This window comes from Pezoporus occidentalis, unplaced genomic scaffold (genome assembly GCF_034315485.1).
Source record: "Pezoporus occidentalis ecotype Australia unplaced genomic scaffold, CSIRO_AGI_Poc_V1 ctg364, whole genome shotgun sequence".
Lineage (NCBI taxonomy): Eukaryota > Metazoa > Chordata > Aves > Psittaciformes > Psittacidae > Pezoporus > Pezoporus occidentalis.
This window is the reverse complement of record NW_026915636.1, coordinates 136315-161588: the sequence shown is the minus strand read 5'-3', so window position 1 is coordinate 161588 and position 25274 is coordinate 136315. Positions and strand designations below refer to the sequence as shown.

At 47.4% G+C, this 25274-nt stretch overlaps 1 protein-coding gene across 8 annotated transcripts in view; it reads right to left on the bottom strand.

The window, feature by feature from the left end:
- Positions 1 to 25274, bottom strand: part of ZC3H7B (zinc finger CCCH-type containing 7B) — a 51880-nt gene that overhangs the window by 14617 nt on the left and 11989 nt on the right. For 2 of the 8 annotated variants that reach the window (XM_062631031.1, XM_062631038.1), the window contains exons 6-17: positions 24548 to 24628; positions 22960 to 23019; positions 21676 to 21718; positions 17385 to 17650; positions 16091 to 16439; positions 15008 to 15120; positions 13977 to 14139; positions 13733 to 13894; positions 12658 to 12863; positions 9307 to 9407; positions 8465 to 8646; positions 4355 to 4440 (exon numbers count right to left, since the gene is read on the bottom strand). In XM_062631031.1, the coding sequence (XP_062487015.1) occupies positions 4355 to 4440; positions 8465 to 8646; positions 9307 to 9407; positions 12658 to 12863; positions 13733 to 13894; positions 13977 to 14139; positions 15008 to 15120; positions 16091 to 16439; positions 17385 to 17650; positions 21676 to 21718; positions 22960 to 23019; positions 24548 to 24628 (1812 nt within the window). The remainder of the gene's footprint in view (positions 1 to 4354; positions 4441 to 8464; positions 8647 to 9306; positions 9408 to 12657; positions 12864 to 13732; positions 13895 to 13976; positions 14140 to 15007; positions 15121 to 16090; positions 16440 to 17384; positions 17651 to 21675; positions 21719 to 22959; positions 23020 to 24547; positions 24629 to 25274) is intronic. The other 6 variants (XM_062631033.1, XM_062631037.1, XM_062631034.1 and 3 more) reach the window with 6 other exon arrangements.

The following is a 25274-nucleotide window of genomic DNA, read 5'->3' as shown; positions in this document are numbered from 1 at the left end:
CAGGCTTCTGTCAGCAATTGATTAGCTGCAGCATGCACCCTATGTGCATTCCTTTGGCACAGGGAAAACAAGCACAGGCAGTGCAGAATCAAAGCATCTCCCAGGAAATGCCACATAAGCTATTGACTACCACTCTGCATTGCTCCAGACCTGATGCCTGAAAGGTACTCAACTGCTGTGAAAAGCTGACTAGAGAGCTATGCTGACTACAGGAGGCCATCACTGCCTGGGATGTCCCAGGAAAAGGACCTTTCCAGAGAACCATCATCTCTCACAAAAAGCAGCAGCAATTCTGTCCTACCTGCCTCCAAGATGGCCTTTCCGGTGGCATCTGCCACATGACTTGTGCATCTGTCAGCTTTCACCAGTGCTGGTGACCACAAAGAACACATCAAACTGTCTGGCTGTGGGATGAGCAGGGTTGAGACCTGGGGTATCAAGAAGGCAGCAGGGTACCTCCCTCCCAGATGCATGGCCTCTGAACACTAGTTTTAATCTCCACTTGGTGTCCAAAGGAAATTACACTACAGCTTGCCTCTCACCCACCAAACTTATAGATAGGCTTAAGGTAATAAAATGGCACTGCTGTCATATTCCCTTTTATCAGCCCCATGCTATCTGCCATGTACTCCTCCAGGCAACAGATCTCTCAGCACAGTCAGGAAGCTTGGCTCAAACCTACTGACACAACAAAACCAGAAACTGAGTGGCTCCAGAAGGCACAATAGATCAGAGATAAAGAGAACGTTTCCCAGGTAATTCTGGTGATCCTGGCTGCTTTTCCCACAAATTCTTAACCAAAAGAAGCCTTTCTGTGTGCATTTCTTCATCAGTCATGCAAATTGCTGGTCAATCCAGTGGGCATGTATGCTCCCAGGGGATTAAGAGACAAGTGAAAAATCAAAGCTGCTGCTGCTGTTGCTGTTACATGACTGTTTTGTAAAGGCAAGACACATACCTGGCAGGCTGCTGATAACCAACAGTGTGGAAACTATATCACATGAGGCTCTAGCAGAGGAAGCCAGGCAAAACTGCCTCAGGCTGTGGCACCACCCCTTGCTATGGAGCCAGACAATATAGTGTTAGCTATGCACCATGGCAACCAAATAAATAAAGGTCTTTAGCACGACAGCTCTCCACTTCAGGCTTTGCAGAAAGCAACAGCCCCAGCGTGGCCACTCGTGTCTCCTAGCTTCAGGAACCCCACTCAGCAATACTTGAAATGCTCTCTGGAGGAGCCGCATGTCTCGAGGGGACTACAAGAGGGGCCCAGGTTACTCAGCCACCTGACCCACTGAGCAGTACTTAGGTGCAAACACCCCTTACTAGACACTTTCTGCTCCATGCTGAAATTGCTAATTTTGAGGCCGCCTTTTTTTTACTCCAACAAGAGGAGTAAAACCAGGACAGTCCTCAGAAATCAGAGAAAAATGAGCACTAAGTCCCCTCAATTCCTAAGGAGGTGATGGGAGGACACCCAGCTACTTGCAACAGTCTCTTCTGCTCACTGCCTCTTCAATCTGCAGCCACTGGTTTTACTCCAGCAGCAGCCTTTATGGGGCCAAATGCAAGATCCCTGACAGGTCTTTAGCAGCAGTGCTCGTTTCCCACTTCTTGCTAACTTCCACTCTCCTGACCTGCCGCATCACAGCTGCTGGGTCCCTGCATGCTGCCTGCCTCTTTTTTCCAGAACTGGATAGCCCCAGCCGATAACTGAGTCCAACTGGCAGCTGTGACAAAAGTGCAGCAAAATCCCTGGGAGCGACTTTGCTTCCGGTGACCAGAGGGCGCTGGGGTGAGCATAGATCACACGGGATGGTGGGAAGGAGGGGTCTGCTTTTACAGCACTCCTGGGAAGTTGTCTTTGCCAGGCAGCCAACTTCGAAAGCTGGGAGGACGCTGAGAAAACTCTGAGTCACATCAGCCTGCTTGGATGGGAGAAAATAATGGCAAAAGTAAACTTCTCTCAGCAGATATGTTAGTCCTACCCCTGAGGTCTGTGGCAGCAAGCCAATGTCTCATCCCATAGCACAGCCCTCTAGCTGAGTACGTGCTGATGCCAAAGCTTGTTTGCTATTGCAGATGCATGCATCTGACCAATCTGATTCTGTCTCCCTGCACAGTGTCAGTGCCAGGCTGCCAGCCCCTACAGACCATTGATGGTGCTGCTGGTAGGCAATTTCTGACTGTAGCAACAAGGCTGCTGCTTTGCCTCCACACAACATAACAACCTGGAAGGGATGGAGGGTGCAGTCCGGGTCTGTGACAGGCACAACTAGACTTCGTCACTGGCCATCAGCCTTACTACTGCCCACAGGGTTCAGAAGCTGTAGCTCATTGCTCATCCCCGACAGCTGATGTAGCAGGCACTGGCATTTCTTTTCCTGATCCACTGCCCCCTGGAAGTCCCAAAAGCCAAAACTAAACCCTTGCTCAGCATCCAGATCCCAAGTGCTTCAGAGGATATGCTCTGACTGTGGCTGCTGAACAACCTGTTCTTCCAACAGCAGCACCTCCAGACAAAGGTGAATTTGAAGCTGCAAGGGTTGCAGGACAACAGCTGCTCACCCATCTTCTTTTATCCCCTGATTATACACAGAGAATGGCAAGACAGAGCTCTCTGGAAAATGCAGATCCACAGCAGGCAGGACAGAACCAGTCTCTAGACTTCTCTCTCCATGCGGCAGGGATTGCCAATATATATCCAACTACTGTCACAAGCTGCTGCAAATTCACACTTTGTTTCCTCCACTATGAGGATGCAGGCAGCTGCCTCTGTATTCACATTAGGCAGAAAGAGATCATAGCCAGCTCTGTCTTCAGGGGCCATTCAGGTCATCCAGGCTCACTTCTCATACAATACAGGCTGCAGAAACTCATCCTCTCAGCTTCCTGAGAGGCTAGAACATATTCCTCCAGCAAGTCGGACAACTTTGAGAACTAGAAACCTTGGTTACTCTGGACTGCTGCTTCACATTCCTCTCCTCCAACCATGTCAGACCACAACAGCAGAACAAGATGCACAGGTACGTTGCTGAGCATCTCCTCAAAGATGACTCCATTCAGCATGATGCAGACACAAAGCCCACTGCAAGCATCAGTGCAGTCACCCAAACTTTTCCTGCTGCACTTGCCCATGCCCATCAGATCTGCTTTTCCTCAGCATCAGTGCCCTGGAGCCTTCTGAACACTTCTGCTGGTCCATAACCAGCAAAAAAAAAAGTTGCTACCTGCCACGCTGAGTGACTCATATACCTTTCCTATAAAACACCTCCTCTGCAGGGTGCTCACAGGCTGCATTCAGTGCTGGTCTCTGCAGAGGGACTCCTGGGTGAGGGGTCCCAGACAAAGGTGATGCACCCTTGCTCTGACAGCGAGGCACAGGCCAAGGGGTGGCAGATCAAGCATCCACAGGGGGAAAGAAAGCTGTCAGGTGGGAACAAAAAGGATTCGCAACATCCTCCCCAACATTTTGCAGGGGACAGAATTGCTCCTATGCCTGAGAGCTTGCTGGGAGGCATGAACTTTCTCATCTCATCAGACAGATTTTCTGAAAGTAATGAAAGAACAACAAACTTCCTGCTCTAATGGCAGAACTGCTTTAGCTCAATCTCAGGGCTGGGTTGGAAATCATCCTCACTAGGTGGGCTCTGTTCCTAAACTACAGAACACCTTCTGTAAAAAAAGAGGGATAAGGCAGTGCCACCCACAGCCAACAGGCTGGAAGAAAGCAAACAAAGAGGTGCCCTTTGCTTGTCACACACCTCCCCAGAGAAAGCTGTTGGCAGTGCTGGCGGGTACAGGCAGAGGCACCTTCTCCCACACTGAGAGACTGGCAGCACAAAGAGAGGCAAAGCTCACAGCCTCATCCTGGCAAGGCGCTGCTAAGATCTCTGCCCAGCCCCAACAGCACTTGAGCTGGAAGTTCCATCCACTCCTGCATTCAGAGCAGTCCTGAGGGTCATTTCTTAGAACCCTTCAAACTGTCGTATCATCCCTTGGCCACTGAAGGGCAGCAGGACACCTTTGGTGCCCTCTCTGTGTGGCCACAGTCTCCAAAGTCTCTTGATTTCAGTAGCAAGGTGTCACAGGAAACACCGTGCTCTGCACATTGCCCTCCATCCTCTGGAGGCTTCACCCCACCACTGAACAGACCAGATAACAGCGCTGCAAGACAAGCCACAAAGCACATCACTAGCACTGCAACCAGGAAAGCTCTCAGGTGTCCTGCTCCTCAATGGCCAGCCTGGTCTGCCTGGGACCTGTCACGCACTTCACTGGAAGTTAAAAAGAGAAAGTGCTGGAACAGTTGGGAGTAAAACTAGGCTGCAAGCAATAGATGCACCTTACTTACCATGCTGTTGGCTGGTTTGCTGGCATGCGCCTCCATCTGCTGCCAGTACTTCTTTGATTCTTGCACGATATCTTCGTGGGTCATTCCTGGGAACAAAATGGGACAGAACTGAGCTACCCTGTCTTGGTCAAGAGAGGGAGGGAGAGGTTTCAGGACTTCCTATGTTGAGGCTTACTAACCCCTGTGTGACTGACAGCTCCCAATGTACCTACTGGTAATGTCAGGGTTGTAAGAGGACCTACCACAGAATGTGTTTAAGCACAGGCTAAGGAAGCTCCTCTCTCCACACAAGGCAAATAAAAAAAAAGGTCTCCTGGGCTCACTCAGACCTGATGTTCTGCACACACTGTCAGCAAAGGACCCAGATGTTGCCTCCAAAATGATGATTTTTGGCACAGGGTCAAGAGGCCATCCCTCAACACTGTATCAACAGATCCTCCCAAGACCTTCAAAACAATGCTTTATTACTGCTGACCTACTGTATATTGGAGTTTTGGGCACTAGCTTGGAAGACCACAGATATTCCACCGAGACATCTAGCATCTCCAAGACCCCAGAAGTCTCACCTAATCCCTGCTGGCGTTAATTAACCTGTTACTTCTTTAATCAATAGGTGAAGAGGAAAGTTGAAATTCAACACAGACAAACACCAAGTGCAACCAAGGTAGCAAGGAAAGACCAACAGCACAAAACCAACCAAGGAACAGCTACGAGTACATAGTCAGCAAGTAAAGATCTGCAATGTTTCAGAAATCAGAAATGCAGTATCAGACAGCAAGAAAAAGGGTTGTTCAGACCTTAGCTAAGGAATTAGCTCCTGACCAACTCAAGTGGTGAGGGAAAAGCCCCTGTCAGCACCAACCAGCTAGATGGGCAGTATGAATCTCACAGTGCTAAACAGCAAGAGAAAAGTATGTAAGAGTAGGAACTGTCTGGTCAATGTGAGGTCTCTGTTACAAAAAAGCCATGTTATTTAAGTGCTATAAAGACCTGAGGTAGCTGCCAAAATAAACTGAAGCAGGTATCTTAGAACAGCCAGCTGACTGCAACAAGTGGGGTGCTGAGGGTGACCTTGATGCAGCATCCCCAGCACAGAGAGGTTGCAAAATTGCTTGTTTTGCTTTTGCCTGTAGCTTTTATTATTGAAGTGTTCCCCAGAAATGCCACATGGACACGATCTTTGATCTGAGAGGCAGCACGTTCCAGAACTTAAAGGCCAGCAAACACAAGTTTTCATCTCAGCTTAGGCTGTGTGTAACTTGGGTAAGTCACAGCATTCCTGACCTCAGTTTCCTCACCTGTGATTTCAGCTGTCCAGGTCCCTGCCAGGCAACAATACTGCTGTTTGTACAGGGCTTGGACAGAATGAAAAGCATTCAGGGAACTTTACCATTCTTCAAGAACATTTGCTCTGGCCTCCAAAATGGCAGCTGCTGCAGAGCCAGTACTACTCCCAGATCAGAGCTGTTTGTGGATTTTCTTCTTCTTAACCATTAATCCCAGAAGAAACTGTGCAAAGTTAGGAAAACTGCAAATCCCTCTTTTGTGTCCAAATATTCCAGAGCTGGACACAACACTTATCTGTACATTTTTTGGTGACAAAAACTATAAAGCTGAGAAAAGGCACAGTAAAATGTTAACTGCGCTGGACCTGGCACAGAAAGGGCCAAAGCAGCTGCCATCTTCTCCATTCCATACACCTGCACTGTGACCCCAGGGGTGCAGAACCAACAGGAGAAGCATATACAGCCCTTGTCAGAAGACTGAATTTTAGGTCAAGTTCTTAGCAAGTGACTGCCTTCTTCCAGTCCCAGAAATCTGAATTAACTCAACAATACAGTCTAGAAATGTGGTGGCTGGGGAAAAAAACAACCCTCCCAAATATGAAAGGATGTTTTTCAATATACCAGCTCTCAATAGCATGAACTGTCCCTGAAGAGAGATCTGGGAACCAAAAGACCCATGCGGTGATTACTTATATTTCAGCTTCTTTTGCAACACCATTAGTGAGGACAAAGACCCTGTGATTTCCACTGATGGAAGAAGATAGTAAGATATGTCTGTGAAAAGCCACAGTGAACAAGAAAACAGTCCTGCCTGCCCACATTTTCATATCTTGGGAACCTTTATTCCACTAATACAATTCTTTATCCCCATGAACAAAGCCACAAGCTCTGTAAAAACTCAAATGGCTGTGAAATACAACAGACCAGAGGTTTTAAATTCAAGCTGCAATGAATGACGCCTCCTTCCTAATCTTACCAAGCAATGGAGCCCAAATCAAACTCTCTGCTCCAAAGCTAAAGCATTCACAGAAAATAGTAACAACTACCTTTCATCTCTGTTTCCATCATGAGGGATACACTTAAGAGAAGTAATAAACTACCACTCCAAGAAGTAAAACTCACAAGGAAAGCAGGTTCATATATACAGCCCTGCACGAACACACAAACAAATTCATACAACAAACAAAACAAAAAATATGATGGCTCGCCCATTGTTGGAAAAGGTGGGAATAAGTACAAGGCTTACTGACCACCTCTGCAGCTAAACTCATGGCTTATTTCATCTCTTCAGCCTCCTGTCGGGAAAGCATTCTTCAAGCAAAGAAGGCAAGAAGCAAAAATCAATCTAACCAATTTCTTCCACAGTCTGATAGGGAAGGAACAGGGGAGTAGGGAGCAAAAACACTTTTTCTAAAAAAAAAAAAATAAGCAAAATATTACAAAAATAAACCAAACATGGGGTGAGGAAAAGAGCAAGGTGCTTGAATGTTAGTGCCCAGATTACTACAGGCAGTATCGTAAGCACGTAGGGCAGCAATGGTGGCTTATGGCTCACAGGCAAGAGTCTTAGAAACTCTGGTGGTGTCATTTTTAATTTCTTGTGGCCACAAGCAAGAAGAACAGAAGACAGCATTTGCCACAGCGTGCTATTTGTTCATCTGTATCCCCCAGTGAGTCAAGCCAAGGACAATGACTGCGCTGAACAACAGTGACAGGCACTTCACAATAAACTGAAGAAGTTGCCCTCAACTGTATCAAAGAGTGGTGAGAAACATCCATAACATGTTTCCTCTCTGAAATACTCTGGGCTGGGTCCTGCACTAAACAGGACCCTGTGGTTAAAAAAGATGTAGGCAGCATTGTGGGTGGACCAGCATCTACCCAGTTAACAGGAGAGCAGCAAATGAAACCCTCCAACATGTCAGAAAGAGAGAGAGAAAAAAGAGAGAAAGGACTGAAAGTGCCAGATGTGGGATTGTCATCATATGAGTGACCGGAATATAATTTCTGCAATAACCTCTTCAGAGCCACATCATCAAAGCCTCTCTGGGAAACACCGAGTATCCTCTCATTTTCCACTGGTGGTGAATTTGAAACTGGAGATGCACAGTCTTTGTTTGTATAACTGCTTTGTAACCTATGCATGCTGCCATTTTCACTGCACCAGATGCCCACTCAGGGATTCAACTGCTATTTAGGGTCTTGCACAGGATTTACACACCAAAACACCTCTGGGGATTCAGCCCTACCTAATAATCGTTTCAACTTATGCAGCTGGTCCCAAGGGAAAGGCTTCCTGGTCTGCAAACTACAACAGCACACGTAAAGGGACAAAGGGCCAGATGAGAATCACAAAATGGTTTGGAAGGGACCTTAAAGATCATCTACTTACAATTCCCCTGCCATCAGCAGGGACACCTTCCACTAGACCAGGTTGCTCAAAGCCCTGTCCAACCTGACCTTGAACACTTCATGGATGGGGCAGCCACAACTTCTCAGGCACAGCTTCTGGTGCTAGGGCCTCGCCACCCTCATAATGAAGAATTAACCCTAATATATAATCTAAATCTACCCTCTTCTAGTTTAAAGCCATTCTCCTTGTCCTATCATTACATGACCTTGTAAAAAGCCCCTCTCCAAAACATCTCACAGAACACCTTGGTTCTCTTTTCTGTGCTCCCGAGGATAAAAAGTACATGCACAAGTTGAGTGACGACTTCTCAGTACTCCCAAATCACTCTTTTCCCCTCTCAAATGGCGTGGGGTACACACTGGAGGAAACTCAAATGCACACATCACCAGCCCTGCACCAAGTCACACTCACCTGAATACTGCTGCAGCAGCCAGACCTTGAGCTCGATGAAACTATGAGCGAAGTGGCAGCTGTCCTCGCGCAGGCAGCCGTACCGCACCTCATGCCGGCACACATCAAACTGGAAGTGCTCCTGGAACTGTCGGATTTTGGAGTACTTCAGGGAGGTGGAACGTACGATGTGGACCAGACACCTGCCCATGCCAGAGAAATATGAAGCACCTGAGGAAAAAACTCTTCACTCCCTCCTCCTTGCATGTGACTTTCAGACACTTGACTGGGCAGACAAAGATCCTCTGGGTGAGACAGACTCCACTGGGAAAACCAAATCCCTGCCCTGCTACCCTATCTACCCTAGGTAAGTACTTCCGATCTTCTCAGCCCATGGGTGATGCTCTGCTTAAGTTCGCAGATCAGACACATTTCAAAGTATGCAGCAAAGATACCAACACCTCTGGCTCAGCAAGTCCCTAAGTCTCAGGTTGCCAGGAACCAGAAGGTTGTATTACTGTGTACTTGATGTGTTTCTTACACTTGTTTTCCTAAACATTCATCACTAGCCAGAGGCAGGATCCTGAGCTAGAGGATCTTTGGTTTGACCTTTATGTAAAGGCCAAACTGAAAGGCAAATTGAAAGTCAAAGGCTGACTTCAAAGGGCATTGCCAATGCCTGAAATCCCTTAGTACCAGGAAGAAACAGGGAGGGTGAAGCACACAGTGCTATTTATCATGCTTTGAGCTGCCCTATGATTGGAACCCATGGGGAGGAAATAAAGAAAGAGACCAGTGCCCTGGAGTTAAACTGGCTGGACTTGTGAGAGATTACTCCCATCAACACAAAAACATTCACTCACTTGTTGTCATGGAAACTGTGTTTGGCAGAAAGGTTGGAGCAGACAGATGGTGTGTCCTTGGTCCCTTTGCTGATAATCCGGGGTTTGCTGTCAAAGCAAATCTGAGAAGAGAAGAAATAGCATGCTGGGAAAATCTTAGAGAGCAGTGAACCAGAGCCACTTCACTTGGAAGGAGAAGAAGAGCCAGAACCAGCCTATTCTAATGTTCAAAGTCAGAAGCAGCCTGGTGAAAACTTTGTGGTGGGGCTTTAAAATAAAGCAAGCAAACTTTTGGAAGAGCTTCCAGGCAACATTTTTTGGCTTATTCTCAACAGTATTTTCCATTGTGGTTGGAAAACTTTTGGTCAGAGCCACATATTCTTTCCCTGTTAGCCAACACAGCAAGAACAAGGGGGAAACGATGGGGAGGAATAAAAGAACAGCCAGTTCACAGCAAAGAACGTGTCTCTACATGTACCATTGCTAATGTGGGGCACTTTCTGCTGCAGAACATCAAGATGGTACAAGCCAATCCTTAACTGCCTGTCTTGGTGGCTCAGCACAGACATCAAATTGGAATTTGTTGATTCACAGAGTTCTGGTTTCTAAAGTAGATGGGGATAAATTACCATTCAAAGCAATATCTCAAGACAGAGAAAGAGACGGGTGATCCCATGAGGCTGTGTGCACCTGGTTCAGCTGCAGGAGGAAAACTACCTCTCCTTTCTTCTACACAGCTGTACCCATTACTCACTGCCCTTCTGGGAGCAGGACAATGGCTGGGACATATAAAATCATAGAATTTATTAGGTTGAAAAAGGCCTTTAAGATCATTGAGTCCAACTGCTACCCTAGCACTGCCAAGTCAACCACTAAACCATGTCCCTAACCACCGCATCTACAACTTCTAAATGCATCTACACCTTCTAAACACCTCCATGGATGGTGACTCAACCACTTCCCTAGGCAGCCTGTTCCAATGCTTAATAATCCTTTAGGTGAAGAAATTGTTCCCTAATATCCAGTCTAAACCTACCCTGGCACAACCTGAGGCCACTTTCTCTTGTCTTATTGCATGCTACTTTCAGAAGAGATGGACCCCACCTCACTACAACCTCCTTTCAAGTAGCTGTAGAAAGCGATAAGGTACCCCCTGAGCCTCCTCTGCTCCAGACTAAACACCTCTAGTTCCCACAGCTGCTCCTCATCACACTTGTGCTCCAGACCCTTCACCAGCTTCATTCCCCTTTTCTGGACCTGCTCCAGCACCTCAGAGTCTCTCTTATAATGAAGGGCCCAGAACTGAACACAGGATTTGAGGTGTGGCCTCACCAGTGCCAAGCACAGTGGGATGGTCACTGCTCTGGCCCTGCTGGCCACACTGGTGCTGATACAGGCCAGGATGCTGTTGTCCTCAGCTGCATGGGCCCAAGCTGCTTATGTTAAGCTGCCTGTTGAGAAACACACCCCACATCCCCCCCATCTTTTTCTGATGGGCAGCTTTCCAGACACTCTTCTCCAAGTAGCATTGCATGGGGTTGTTGTGACTGAAGTGCACGACTCAACACTTGGCCTTTCTGAATCTCATACAATTGGCCTTGGCCCAGTGGTACAGCCTGTTCAGATGCCAAATTGGTGCTGTCTGCAAATTTACTGAGGGTGCTCTTGATCCTCTCATCCAGACCATTGGTCAAGATATCAAACAGAGCTGGCCCCAGTACCGAGCCCAGGGACCACCACTTGTGACCAGCCACCAACTGGAGTTAACTCCATTCAGCACCACTCTTTGGGCCTGGCCATCCAGCCGGTTTTTTACCCAGCAAAGACTGCACCCAGCCAAGCCACGAGTGGCTTCTCCAGGACAATCCTGGGGAAAGTGGTGTCAAAGCTTTTACCCAAGTCTCAGCAGACAACAACCACAGCCTTTCCCTCATCCACTCAGTGGGTCACTTTGTCACAGGAAGAGACCAGGTTGGTCAAGCAGGACCTGACTTTCATAAACCCATGCTGACTGGACCCGACAGCCTGGTTGTGCCATGTGCCACATGATGGCACCCAAGATGATCTGCTCCGTAACCTTCCCTGGCACGAGGTCAGGTTGACAGGCCTGTAGTTCCCCAGATCCTCCATCCAGCCTTTCTTGTAGATGGGCATCCCATTTGCTAACCTTCAGTCAACTGGGACCTGCCAGGTTAGCCAGGACTGCTGAGAAATAATGGAAAGTGGCTCAATGAGCACTTTCACCAGCTCCTTCAGAACTCCTGGGTTTGGATCCCACCTGGCCCCATAGACCTGTGTGTGTCTACGTGGTGTAGCAGGTTGTCGATCATTTCCCCTTGGATTAAATGGGCTTTGTTCTGCTTCCCATCCCTGTCTTCCAGCTCAGAGTTCTGGGTACCCAAAGAACAACTGGTCTTGCTATTAAAAGACTGGGGCATTAAGTACCTCATTCTTTGTCACTATGTTTCCTCCCGCCCTCAATAAACGATGGAGATTCTTCCAAAGGTCATAAACTCTCCTTATTTACCCAAGTTCCAGCCAGAGTTCTGTTCAGTCAGACTGGTTTCTTCCCCACCAGCTCAGCTTTTGGCACACGGGGATGTCCTGCTCCTGCACCTTAAAGATTTTCTTGTTGAGGAAGGCCCAGCCTTCCTGGACTCCTTTTCCCTTCAGGACTGCTTCCCAAGGGACTCTCTCATCCAGGCTCCTGTACAGGCCAAAGTCTGCCCTCCAGAAGCCCAAGGTGGCAGTTCTGTCCTCTCCTTACTTCTCTGTCATTCTGTGATTGCTGTGCCCAAGACAGGCTCCAACCACCACATCACCTACAAGTCCTTCTCTGTTCAGGAACAACAGGTCCAGCAGGCACCTTCCCTAGCTGTGTCTCACCAGCTGTGCCAGGAAGTTACCTGCCATACACTCCAGGAACCTCCTAGGCTGTTTCCTCTCTTCTGCATTGTATTTCCAGTGGACATCTGGTATGTTGAAGTCCCCCATGAGAACAAGGACTTCTCCCAGCTGCTTACAAAATGTTTCATCTGCCTCTTCATCCTGGTTGGGTAGTCTATAACAGCCTCCCACCATGATTCCTGCCTTGTTGGCCTTTCCCCTGACTCTTAGCCATAAACACTCAACCCTATCATCACCATCATTAGGTCTAGACAGTCAAAATACTCCCTAACATACAGGGCTACCCCACCACCTCTTCTTCCTTGCCTATCTCTTCTGAAGGGTTTATAGCCATTCACTGCAGCACTCCAGTTGTGCAAGTCATCCCACTATATTTCTGCGATGGCAACTATCAACGTATCAATGGTTCAGACACATACTGAGGAGATGCTGAAAGGTGCCAGCTCCCTCCTGCCAGCTCTGTACCTCACAGAGGAAGGTGAAGATTCCTTGATGTTCCTTGAGGAGCTTGGCAATGGTGAGGCTGCTTTGCTTGATCCCACCTAGTGGGTCAAAGAGGAGGTCACGGTTGAGGGTCCCCTTCCTCTCCTCCGTCCACACGTCGATCTCTTCCTGGTGGTACGCGAAGGTGCAGTTATCCCCGTACTTACAGTCCTGCTTGTTTAGCATATCTACAAAGCAACAAACAGCACACACCACCACACAGGGAGGGCGGCCCAGTCAGAAACTAAACTCTCTCTTGTCTCCTCCCACTGCCCACACCTCACAAGGAGCTGAAAGCAAGAAAACACAGAGTTAAAGAAAAAAGAAGAGACATCTCCCCCTGAGTTTGCCTATACCCAGGACATTCAGGAATGTTAATGCAAACTACTGAATGGTGACAATCTCAAGTAATGACATCTGCTGTAGAAACTGTCTCAAGTTGGAGGCCTGCTTTAATGCAGTGCCTGGCCAGGGACAGACCAGAGTTTAACCAACCCCTTTTAAAGCCAATTCAGATTAAGCTCTCCTAGCGGCCCAGCACGGAGGAGCTCTGTTATCTTGGCTCTTGCAATCTCCCTACTTCATTAGGTACTTTGTAAAGACACTGCCTTAGTGACCAATCTGGTCACATTGCCCACCCATACAGAGTGATAGGCTGGAGCAAAGCAGCAAGCAGAGCAAACTTTTACCTAGGCAGAACCACAGCTCTGCCATGGGGCTGCTGGGTGGAGCAGGACTAATGCAGGCACATGTACAGGAGGCAGGTTCTCAGCAAAGCCCATGTCAACAGTGCAGCTCTGAGTGCCTGGCTCTGCACAGCACCTCACTATGCCTTTGCAACATTTCTGCTCCACCACTTTAAAAGCTGCTCGTTCTCCACAGCATGGGAGCTCATTGCCTTTCATTGTACTCAGCCTCCTGGTCCATGAGCTACTGATGGGGCAGGAAGACCCCAAAGAAAGCACATGATACCAACTGAAGTCCCCTCCCAACCTCCCCTGGCACATGCCAAACAGTCCCTTCCCAGCCACTGAGTGCCCTATCCCCTCCAGATCACCTTTGCACAGGTAATAGGATCCTACAAAGTTGGTTTTGGTTGGGCGAGGACGGATCCTCTTCCAGGTCTTATCTTCTGAGCTCTTCAGCCTGCCCAGCAGAATGTCCCGCTTGCACTTGTGCTCCAAGCCTTCCCGGTAGGTGTAATCACCAGCCTTGGGTCCTGCAGGGCAGAATAACCCTATCAGCCCAGGCAAAGGCAAACCCTAGCTTGGGGCAGTGCTCTGGCAGAGCACACATATCACCTGTTTTGGGGTAGCAGATATGACAGGCTTGTTTGAAGACATGAGTAGATGCCAGAGGGTTCTTCACCAGGAGGGCTGTGTTGGGCATTACTGGTTCTGGCTGGGACAGTAAGTGCTCAGTGACTTTGGGCACGGCTGGGTGACTCACTCCACCAAGGCTGACCTGAGCAAAAGCACACATACCTCTGTTTTCAGCTTTGCAACCACATGGAAGAAATCTCTCCAACCCCCTGCCCCATGCCAGTCTCTCAAAAACCCTTCTTGTTTTCTCTCTTATCAAAATGTTTCTATCTGAAGTAGCATTTTCAAAAGAGCAGCATGCAACTCTTTTAAAGACGATAAACAGTGTGGTATGTTCACTTCAAAGATCTTTCTCTTTTGGTAAGGGACCTCAGTTTTCTATTGTGAGTCACACAACAAAACATCCCATTCACTCCCTCTCATACCTTCCGTCACAACCAGCTCCACATTGGAAGACTCTCGTATCAACCCTATCCCAAGCTGGGAAAAAGCCAAACCTCTTATCAGTGAGTCTTCAGGGAGCAGATTAATTTGAGGACAGAGACTTTGCTTCACATTGATGTTAACAGGACTAGCAGATCACAGGAACTTATGAATATAATTCTTGTTTCAAGCTTGCCAGCCATAGATATCCCTCCCCCTTTTCTCCAAGACTGAAGACATGGGAGAGAGACAGAAAAGTGTGTATGGAAGAGCCTCCTGAGAGGTGCAAAGAACCTCAGTAGCCTGAAGACAAAGTTGGCTTACTCTGCCTCATCCTTCAGTGTTATGTGGCTGCCAGACAGAGTGAGGCACTGGCCTCCATGATCCCCTGTCGACCCTACAACCTAGGTCACACCATGTTTACCTTGGCAACAGGCAAAGTAGCAGATGAAAATGAAGATGGAACTGATGTCTTCCTACTGACGCTAGGGAAATCTTTACCTTCCTTGCCATAACATGGGAGACAACACTCACTGGGGCAGGTTAAGAGGAGGGGCCCAAATTACCTACATCACTCAAGTCACTACTACCTTGGCTCCAGAGCACCTTGGGACATCAGCACGAGGGAGCGGCTCACTCACCACGGGGGATGGTTTTTGGCTGCCAGGTGGGTGTCGCAGTTCCTGAGGACTAGTTTCTTCTGGAAAAAAGAAGGGAGAAAAAGCTCCACAAAACAATCATTTCACTTTGAGAGGCAGTTTTGCTCACAAAAAGACACACACAAAAAAAGCTTATTAAAGCCATCTGCTTTATGTCTTTTATAACATTTTAGTATTTTTTTTCCAAAACAACCAGTCTAAGTCTGAAAAACTCCAGGAAAGGCCTTCTTGTTCCCCAAACCCTACTGAACCCAATTCTAGACTGCTGAGCATTGGCATTCCCAATGCTGCAACTCCAAGGTAGCCCAGTGCTGAGGCAAATCTAAATATTGAAGTGCTGACTGGCCAATGTCTACTCTTCTCAAAATACTTCTGCTGACAACATACTGCAATACTGGGGTCAAGTAGGTCAAGAAGCCTGCCTTCCCTCTTGGGACAGGAGGGGACAAACTTTTTGGCCACAGCCCTCCAAAACTTTGCTCCCTGCGGCATGAGAGTGCAGTGACACAAGCAACAGGACACTCACTGCCCTGAAAAAAAGAGATGTGAGAGACCCACCTTAGCCTCTACCATTCTGCCCAGTGCTACAAGGTCCTGTATCATCTAGAACAGTCACCAGGTGTTTGCTCATTTGGTCCAAAATGTCAGAGTTGTTGGAGGGATCATGTTATAGTCTAGCAAACTGTACCAAGGGAGGTGTCCTGGACACCAAGCCGAGTTTAAACCTCATCACTCATCATTATGCACCTTTGCGTTCCTTTCTCCTCTTGAGATTTCACACCATGGACATGCTGTTTATCTGGGATTACACACCTATAGCCTTTCTCATTACTCCTGAGCTAGACATACTCAGTTGCTCTGTCCAAGACAACTTCCTGCCTTACATTTACACTCCCGTTCTGCAGCACCAGCAGACAAAGCTATAGACAGATATCCTCATCGCTGAAGGAAATAATTTTGGCACGCATTCACAGCTAAAGCAGCATAAAACCCCATCAGTCCCGCACTTACCAATGGCAAAGGAATCCAAGGCATCCAGTGACCCTCTGCTTGTCCCAAAGGAGTCTAGGGCATCAAGCCGTGAGTCTGTATAGGGGAGCAGATCCAGGGAATCCAGCGAATCTAAGGTGGAGCCGCCACTTCCTCCTGGTGGAGCCTCAAAGGCATCCAGGACAGAGGAGGAGGAAAGCTGCTTAGTGGGATCCATCACCAGCCCGAAGGAAGCAGGTGGCAGCGGGGTGGAGACAGGAATGCTGGCTGTCACAACTGGGGGCAGCAGCGGAGTTCCCCCGGGAAACACAGGGATGAGCTGGGGCATCTCTGTTGGCAGGTTGGTAGGAATGGTGCCCTGGACCAGAGACTTTGGGGAATCAGGAAGGGAGAGGATAAACAGAAATTAGGAACAAGGAGTAGAGAATGAGTGAACACAGACAGCAACAGGCTCCCACTCAAGTGCGTGAAACAAAAGGACACCCAGCAGCTCCATCTGCCTGCAGACCTTCCAATCTACACTGCACATGGACTGGACAGAGGTCCCTGTGGAGGTGTTGGGCTACCTGAGCTCATCAGTCTGCAAGGCAGAGCCATGTGCTGGGCATTTAAACCAGCTCGGGTCAAGAAACAGTGCAGCTGAGCACACGCAGTGCTGAGGCCAGGTTGACAACTGCTATTCATGGCACCTCTCATCTGAGCTTTCTGGCTCAAGAGGTGTCCTGCATGAATATGAGTATGCTATTCATGGCACCTCTCATCTGAGCTTTTTGGCTCAAGAGGTGTCCTGCATGAATATGAGTATATTGCTTCTAGGCTCAAGCTCACTCACATAACATCAGCAACACCAGCAACCAAAATCCAACATAAGTATGAATACAGATTATCTCTACAGCTCTCAGACATGCTCAAATATCTTAGGCTGAATGCAGCCTGCACAAAATACAAGGACATTAGAGCATGCCCACTGTATAAAATACACCCATCATTCCTGCTTCAGCCCACTCATTTCTACGCTCAGGCCTGCTTCAACTCCATGACCACCAGAGTCCAGGAGAGAGGTGATGGGGTGGGATGGCTATCTTGGGTACCTTTTGAGGGACAGCTCCATGATGTTGCACACAGAAAAGCAGGCTTAAAGGCAGGCTCTTTAGATACTCCAAGCCAATTACAGAAGGAAGGAATGAATGAGTTTTACCAGAGGAAAAGCAAGGAGGGGAGAGTGATGGAAAGAGAGAGAGAACAGCAGCACACATATTCACATGCTCCAAGGACCTATTTGGAACAAGAAGCAGGGGACCCACACAGCACCCACTCTTACTAGAGGGTATGGTGACCCTTCGGCGAGGGAGTCCAGGAGGGAGTCCAGTTCTTCCCCAATGATGTCCCCATCTGTGAAGTCCTCCATGCTCTCAGGCGCTGGCAAGGACATGCAGTCTGGAGATGGGAGCAGGCTGGCAGCAGGGAGCGAGGTAGGCAAGCCCTTTGCATCTGAGTCAGAGGGCAAAGAGGCCAGCCCCTCACTCACAGGGATGGAGGTGGCCACAGGAGCTGGGAGGCACTGCAGGTCCATAGAGCAGTCTATGATGAGGGAGAAACAGAGCCAGTCACCCAGGAGAGCCTCTTGCAGGGGGCAAGCAGAACACAGCCTGACAAAAATAATATTGTACAATTCCCTCAAATCACAAAAAAACAAGTATGACAGTTTTCTGAGAGGAGAAGCTCTGGTCTGAAGAGTTCTTGCCTTTTCATTTTTGTTCCCAGTCTCTCATAGCTCACTGATAGCTGAAACACACTCTAAGGGCAGTGCCCAGACTGACTATCAGGATTTGGCAAACATGACCAAAAGCTTGTACAGTATCTAGGAAGAACACAAAACCCGTGGTTGATCAGCTACTGAGTTCACTGGGTCTAGGACTAAAGGCCAGGGGCATATAATCCAATTTCTCTATAACCCACCACCTGGTGTTTTCTTTAATGTTCCTCACTAATGGATTTGGCAAAGATGACTCCCTTCTCTACTCCTTGAAGCTTCGATACCCCAGCTGAAAGCTTGCTTACTCGTTCCCTCTCTAAAACCTCAGGCATCCTAAATGGCAAAAGATAAAAACCACAAAGCCTTGCTGGGAAGGAGTCAGAGATGAGGTGCTCAGACCAGGTTGTGCTAACAGTGGGTCCCCCAAAACACCCATCAGACTCACTCAGCTGTCTTTACCCAAGTAAATTCCCTGCTCGAGTGCTTCCTGATGTCTGCAGGTGGAAGGGTGCTGCCCACACTCCCTCGCAACGCCTCAACAACAAACATCCTCCTGGGAGCTTGTGTGAACCAGGGTCAGGGCAGGAGAGAGGCAGTGATTTTCCCTAAGGCTTCCTTGCCTCTCCAATACATTACTGAAATGGTAAGATGTTCCCACCATGCAATATAAACCTCTGTTAACTGAAGTTAAGGTTAAAACACATATTCGCCATAGAAGAGCATTTTATTCTCAAATAAAATAAAGGTTAAAAAACCAAAAGAAGTTCAAATGTTAGAAATTCGGAAAATGCAGTGTTACACTTGCAGCTCTCAAACCAAGCACCCAAACTACCTTAATTCTGCCCCTGTGCAGATGTCCTGGAATAAAAGAAAAGAAGTAAGACAAAGATGCTGCTTTCTCAATCCACACAGCAGTGTCTGCACCATAGCTATGATGGTCTAAGGCTGTAAGCAAGGCAAAGTTTGGAAGTAGAGACAATAGCTTTTATTGGAAAGACTGGTAAGAATGGGAAAGAAACTAGACAAGCTTCCAAGACACAAATCCTGATCCAGAGAGAAATGCTGCATCCTGTCTATATAAGATCTGCTCACTCAGCCCCCACAAGAACCAAGCCATCCCTTTCTAACTGGGACTGGATGAGTGCACTGTGTTGCTGTCCTCTACACTGCATGTTCACAAAGTGCAGAGTGTGTTGGTGACCTTCTTAGCTCAGAGGATCAGCAGTTCCTGCAACCCCCCAAGTCCTGAACAGAACAACAGCAGAGACAACACACACATACAGCCCCCTTATCTCTAACCTCACCAGGAACACACCACCACCCCCTGGCACCTTTCCTCTGCCTTTTGTTGTGAGTGGTCCACATGGATGAACCACAGCCAAGGTCGCTATGCAAGGCGCTGGAGGCAGAGACATGACAAAAGACAGGGAAAGCAGGGGGAGGCAGCAAGGGATAGACACAGGGCCCTCCCCACAACCTCATGCATGCAACTGAAGGAAAGTGCGTGTTGTACCTTATGGGATCCAACACAGGTTTTCAGTGCTGCAGCTAGAAACATTCCCCACAGGCAGCAGCAGTTCAAAGGAAGCCTGTAAATGTCCTTAGTTTTGCAGCTGCCCCTCAGACCAAGCTCAGCTCCAACCCCAAGCCCTCTTTGCATTGGCTTCTCTCAGCTCACCTCCCTTTGTGCTCAGGAGCCAGCCATTGAGCTTTCCTTGGTGATGGCCTCATCACTGGTAGCTCAGCCGGATTTCTCTCAGTATAACGGGATGGCTTGTGCCTTTCCGTTTTTCAGATGTTTAAACCTGCAGTACTGTCAAGATCCCTCCAGGGGCAAACAAGAAGTTCCGAACACACTGGAAAGGACAGGGACATGTGCACGGGGGAGCAAAAGGGTTCACAATGACAGGGCCCTAAAGGATCCAGAAGTTCAGACCTTCTTTGAAGAATGAAAGAGGCCCTCCAGTTCCACTCACACTGGGGAGCAGAGGAAAGAGGCCCTTACAAACCCTAAGAGGCCCCAAATCCTGAAAAAGCTGAATGCACAACAAAAAGGCAAAGAATGATATGGGACCCACACACACAGCTCAGTGCATGTGAAGGGTGAGAAGAACAGGGACCAACAGGTTCCACTACTTCTAAGGAGCAGAGGGGAGATGTCTGCTCCCTTCTCCCTGACCACAAACGCTGTCATTCCTTCAGTCACTTCCACCCATTCCCCACTGTCCAATCTTTACACCTCTCCCTCCTTTCCCATTCCTGCTTTCCTTGGGATACCCCATCTGCTGACCTTACCAGCCACCATACCCACATCTCATGTATTCTCCTTCCAGAAAGCTCATGCACTTCCTGCATTCACCTAAGGTTTGCTCCATCTTAAAAAAATACACCAGCCTTCTTTGATGGGCAGATCACAAGCACGCACCTGAGTCCCCTTGATTTCTGCCACTGCCATAACACTAAGCCCCATGTATTATTATAAGCTCAATGAGAGTCTTGCCCATCTGCTCCTCCACCTCTCGTTCCATGCCCCCCACTTGGTAGCTTCTCTGGCATACACCTGTTTGTCCCAGAGGGCCAAGTACAGTACTTTTAAAAGCCCTGTTTCTAGCTCTGCTTCCCAAACCAGCAGCGGTTCCCTAAGTGCGTTATCTGGCCAAAGGCCATCTGAGCCATGATCTGTGTGCAGCGCCAGGCTAACTTAATCAGATGACTCCAAGCAGAGCATGGGGGAAAGGGCTTCAGGAGTCTGAATCTTAAAAAACAAACCACCAAACCAACCACAAAAAGCCCTTGCTAAAAAAGTTTTGAATATGAAACTCTCAAGGTACTCAGCACGCACAGCCCTCCTGGTGGCACACTGCTCTCAGGGCAACGGAATACCATATAATTTCAGTGCTTTTGAAAAGATTTCCAAGCAGTAAAGGCTCTCTCTGCCTGAACAAAGGTGGCATGTTGCTCTTACACCAAATCCTGATTACATAAAGAGCTTACTGGATGCAGTCTCTCTTAACTCTGCAGTAGGAGTCCAGTCATTTTAGCACTACAAGATAATGTGAAAAACTCTCCCTGATTCACAGAACTGGGACTCATGATTGCACACAGCATTTAGTTACTGAGCTGATATTCAACAGAGAACTAACATGTTTTTCAAAGCATCCTAATAATGGAATTATTTTTGTTCTATAAGAGCAATTGCTACTTTCAGTGATTAAGTCTCCACACTTACCTTCAACACAGAGCTGTCTTTCAAAGAAGCAAAGACTGATGTGCTCAGAGGCACGAGTTCAATGTTCCAGCACGTAAGAAAGGGCAAAGCACATAAGAAGCCTTTCTACAGGGGCAGAGTTAAGGTCACTTGTTTCCCAGCATGAGGAAAGCAAGCCTGTAGCCCTCCTTCTTCTCCTTCTGAGTGCCTAACTTTGAACACAGCTCTTCCTGGGTCTCTCCAAACTCCCTTGGTTCTCCTCCACCCCAGCATCTTGGAGGACGATTTGTGCTCAGAGCACTGACAGCTGCCTGCAACCTTAACTTCACTTTATCTGGACTGTTCTGCCTAGGAGCAGACTTTCAGGAGCTTTGCCAAGCCCAGCTTTAAGAAAGCACAGCTGGAGAGAGCTGTGTGCCTCAGCAGACCTTTTTAATTCCCAGATGTGTCTCTCACTCGGCCTGGACAAAAAGCTTTTCTGCAGGTAAAACACTCCTGCTTCACACCACCTTTTCCTCCTCCTAGTTACTAAAGTCAGGAGTGCACAGAAGAGACACAAATAATGGCAATGAACCCCTCAGGCCTGCCAGCCTGGTGAGGTGCCTTACCAAAGCCACAAAAATCAGAGAGAGATGTCTTTACCTGTTTCAATGTCATCTATTGAACCCAATCCATTGGAAGTGGTCTGCAAAAAGGGTGTAGGAAAGGAGAGAGAAAAATATTACCAGATATTAATCTTTAAAAAAATGTTTACACTTCACAGATGAGACTCTTTACTACTCCTAAAGGCATCTGGCCCCTTCTTTTCCTTTATGGCCTCTTTCAGTGCAAGAGCATTAAACCCAACAAACTTTAAGAGGCCATTAATCCTAGGACCCTGTTCATTTCTACCTCCAGCAGTGGTCAAACCCTGTTGCTGCAAAGCAATACCAGCCCTGCACAATACCCAACCATGTGAGCAAATCTGTACACAGAATAAGGTTTTTTATGTGTGGATGAGAATGCTGTGCCCCGAGTCCTAAGACACATCAACCAGTCAGCCCCATGCTGCGTAAGATCTGACAGCCTGATCTTACAAAACGTTCCTTTTCTCAGTTCACATATTTTGCAATTTAACAATTTGCAATTTATAGCAAACTCAAAACAGGAAAAGGTTTCCGCCAAGACAACTGCTGACTCGGAGCTCCAGGCAAGGAATAAAATGAGCCCATATTTTACAGAAATATAAACAGAGATAAGTATGCGTACCTTCAACTTAAGCTTAAAAGACACAAGTACAGCATTAATCTTGAGATGCTGCATCTACTGCAATAGTTTTTGCAACTTCTAGTTTTTGCACTGTTTTCATTTATTGCAAAAGGGAATATTTGCAAATTAAAAACTTGGCTCAGCTATTAAAGCAAACTGACTGTCCTTCCTAGAAAGATGTGAAGGCAAGTCACTGAACGGTGGGAGCTAAGCTAATTCTTTAGTATCCCACCTTGTACAAACTGACAATTTTTACAGTTTTATAGTTTGTTTGCTTCAAAGAGTAGTGTGAAGTACAACACAAAGACTACATAAACCGTGTATGCACCTTGGCTTGGTACATGGTGCACGTGCGCTTTCTGACTTATACTTAGCATTGCCCTAACTACGTAAAATCTTGAAAACTAAAACTTGTTTAAAATGCAAGCGAAAGCAAACCTTCACAATAACTAAGGAAAATACCATCTTCAGCAACCTAATTACCAACATAAAAAATGTTGCCATGAGAAGTACTTTCAAAGAAATTAATTTCCTTTGCAATATTCCTTAAAAGTGGAACACACTAATTAACACATTTAAATCCTAAATGACAGTTATAAATTTGGAGGTAAAACAAATCTGTGAAGCATTCTAGTAACAGTGACATGAACGGTGACAACCACACAATGCATACTCTACCTGGTTTGGTAAATTGATTGACGTGCCGTTACTGAGTAACGAGAATGTTTCCAATTCCTGCTGCAAGGAAGAGAGAGATCTTAGAACAGAGACAGCCTATGAATGCTCATAAATGAGGTAAAGCTGGGTTACAATAAGGTTTTCCTTCCAGGCACTGCCCTTAAATAACAGCCACCCCAAAAGGCATACCACTGTGACACAAGGGTACAGTTTTCTGAACACTGAAAGGGCCATATATTAGCTCTGGACACCTCAATGCAAAACACCCAATATCCAACACACAATCAGGAGGCAAAACAACTTCCCTGAGAAACAGAAGTTTTTGTCTTTTTACCAAGAAATTACTACTTTGGGAAGGCATTACAGCACTGGAATGAAAGCTGGAAGTCAAGACAAGAGACAGCAAGGTGTCATCAAAATACCAATCACTACATTTCAAATAACAAAAAACATTTTTAAGTTTTTAATTTTTATTTTTCTAACATACAGGTGGTTTAAGCCCATCACAACTGAGTAACATGACAGCAGCAAAAAGGTAGCAAGGCCAACACAGTGAGCAGCTACAAAAAGTATTTCTGCATAAAACTGCCCTTTCTGTGAGACAGAATCATTCTGAAGTGTGAGAGCTGCTACAATGACAAGGAATTTTTGGGGGTTGGTGAACCACAGGTGTGGTCGGTCAGGGAGAGAAATAAGATGCTACAGCCAAATTTAATCCAAAAGCTCTCTGCACACTGGATGCCCAAGTGATTGATCACAACATACTGCAAAGTTTCCCCTCTTGAGATGGAACATGCTGCCTGTTTAACACACCACTGCACATGTGGCTGAGGATGCAAATGCAAACACAAATATAAGCCTCGACTACTATTTAATACTCCCTACTCCTGAAAACGTATCCTGGGATTTTATGAGACCAAGGCAGCCTTGTCCATGAGTGGATATCCAAGAGGCCTAACGCCCTCTAGCTCCATTCCAGGGTATATATTCAAACACCGACAGCACTCCAGTTACAGCAGCACTTTCTGGCAGAGCCAAGTTACAGGTAAAGCCACTGGCATAAATTAATTGGACCCACGACTTGGTATTTCCTGCCTTCTGACCAGATGCGCACCTGTTCTCCCAAAGTGGAGGCCTTTCTCCCACCATAAAAAATGTTTATGCCTAGATATGGGGCGGGAACCCTTCATGACCCGTGGCACTACAACGCAGCAGAGGCTCCCACCCTTCTCATCCCGTAACAGGAAAAGGACTGTGATGCAAAACCTCCTTTGGGATTAGGCTATATGTCCCTCTCCCCCAAAAAAACACAGGCTTCCAGTAGACTGGAGGCCTCTTCTGCAGCACCACCTCAGCTCTGCCTGGTTTAGCTAGGGACTTGGGGAACATCCTAGCAATAGACAGAAATGGGGTTAGAAAAGGATCAAGGCAAAGTGAGTCAGAGGGTCGGGACAAGTAGGGTAGCCAGCAGCATGCTAGAGGGACTGCACGGTACATATGTCTGTAACTGCAGAGCAGTACCTATCACATTTCCAAAAGCAAATCTGAAAAAGCCAAAGAATAGCCTATGAGAAAAAAGAAGTCATACCTGAGGTCTTTTGTATGCTTTGCGAACTCTCAGTCCCAGCTTCTGGGCAAGCTCCTGCCCCAGTTGCGTGACGCTTTCATCCTGGGGACAAAACCATTGGCAGGACACTTTCAGTTTTGCCTCTGTGGCACTCACAATGAAATAAACAGGAATGCAGTTATGCACACTGGGCTGCACCAGGAAGCCTCACTTGCAGGCAGAAGCAGGTGGACAATTGCCAGAGCAGCCCTAGGAGAGTTAAATGCAGACCTAAAGAGTTCTTGTCATTCAGTCCCACTGAGTTTTTGAGGTTGCACCAGGAGCTCTCCCAACACTCTTTCAATGCTGCAGAAAATCAGAATCAAGTGCCTGCTTCCAAGAAAGCACCCACTCTCCACAAACAGGGTTCTTGAGTCTTGCTGGCAAGACAGATGGAGGGGCTGCCATGGCTGGCTGCTGGGGGCTGATACAATTTCCACAAGGTTCCCAGGTCTGGGAAGGAGCCTACATGCCTTTCCTCTCTGCCAGCCACAGTTAACAATCAGTTCTGACATGAAGACAGTATTCACTAGCCTGTTTTGCTTGTTTGTTTGTTTGTTTTTAAAGCTGAAATCAAGTCTCAGTTTCCAACTTACCAGCTACAAGGCATTTGCACTGGCTCTGGCTCTGGTTAAATTGCCACAACAGATCGTGTGTGCACCACTGCGGGCTTTAAACAAAGTTCTAGGCCACGCTCCATTCCCCTTCT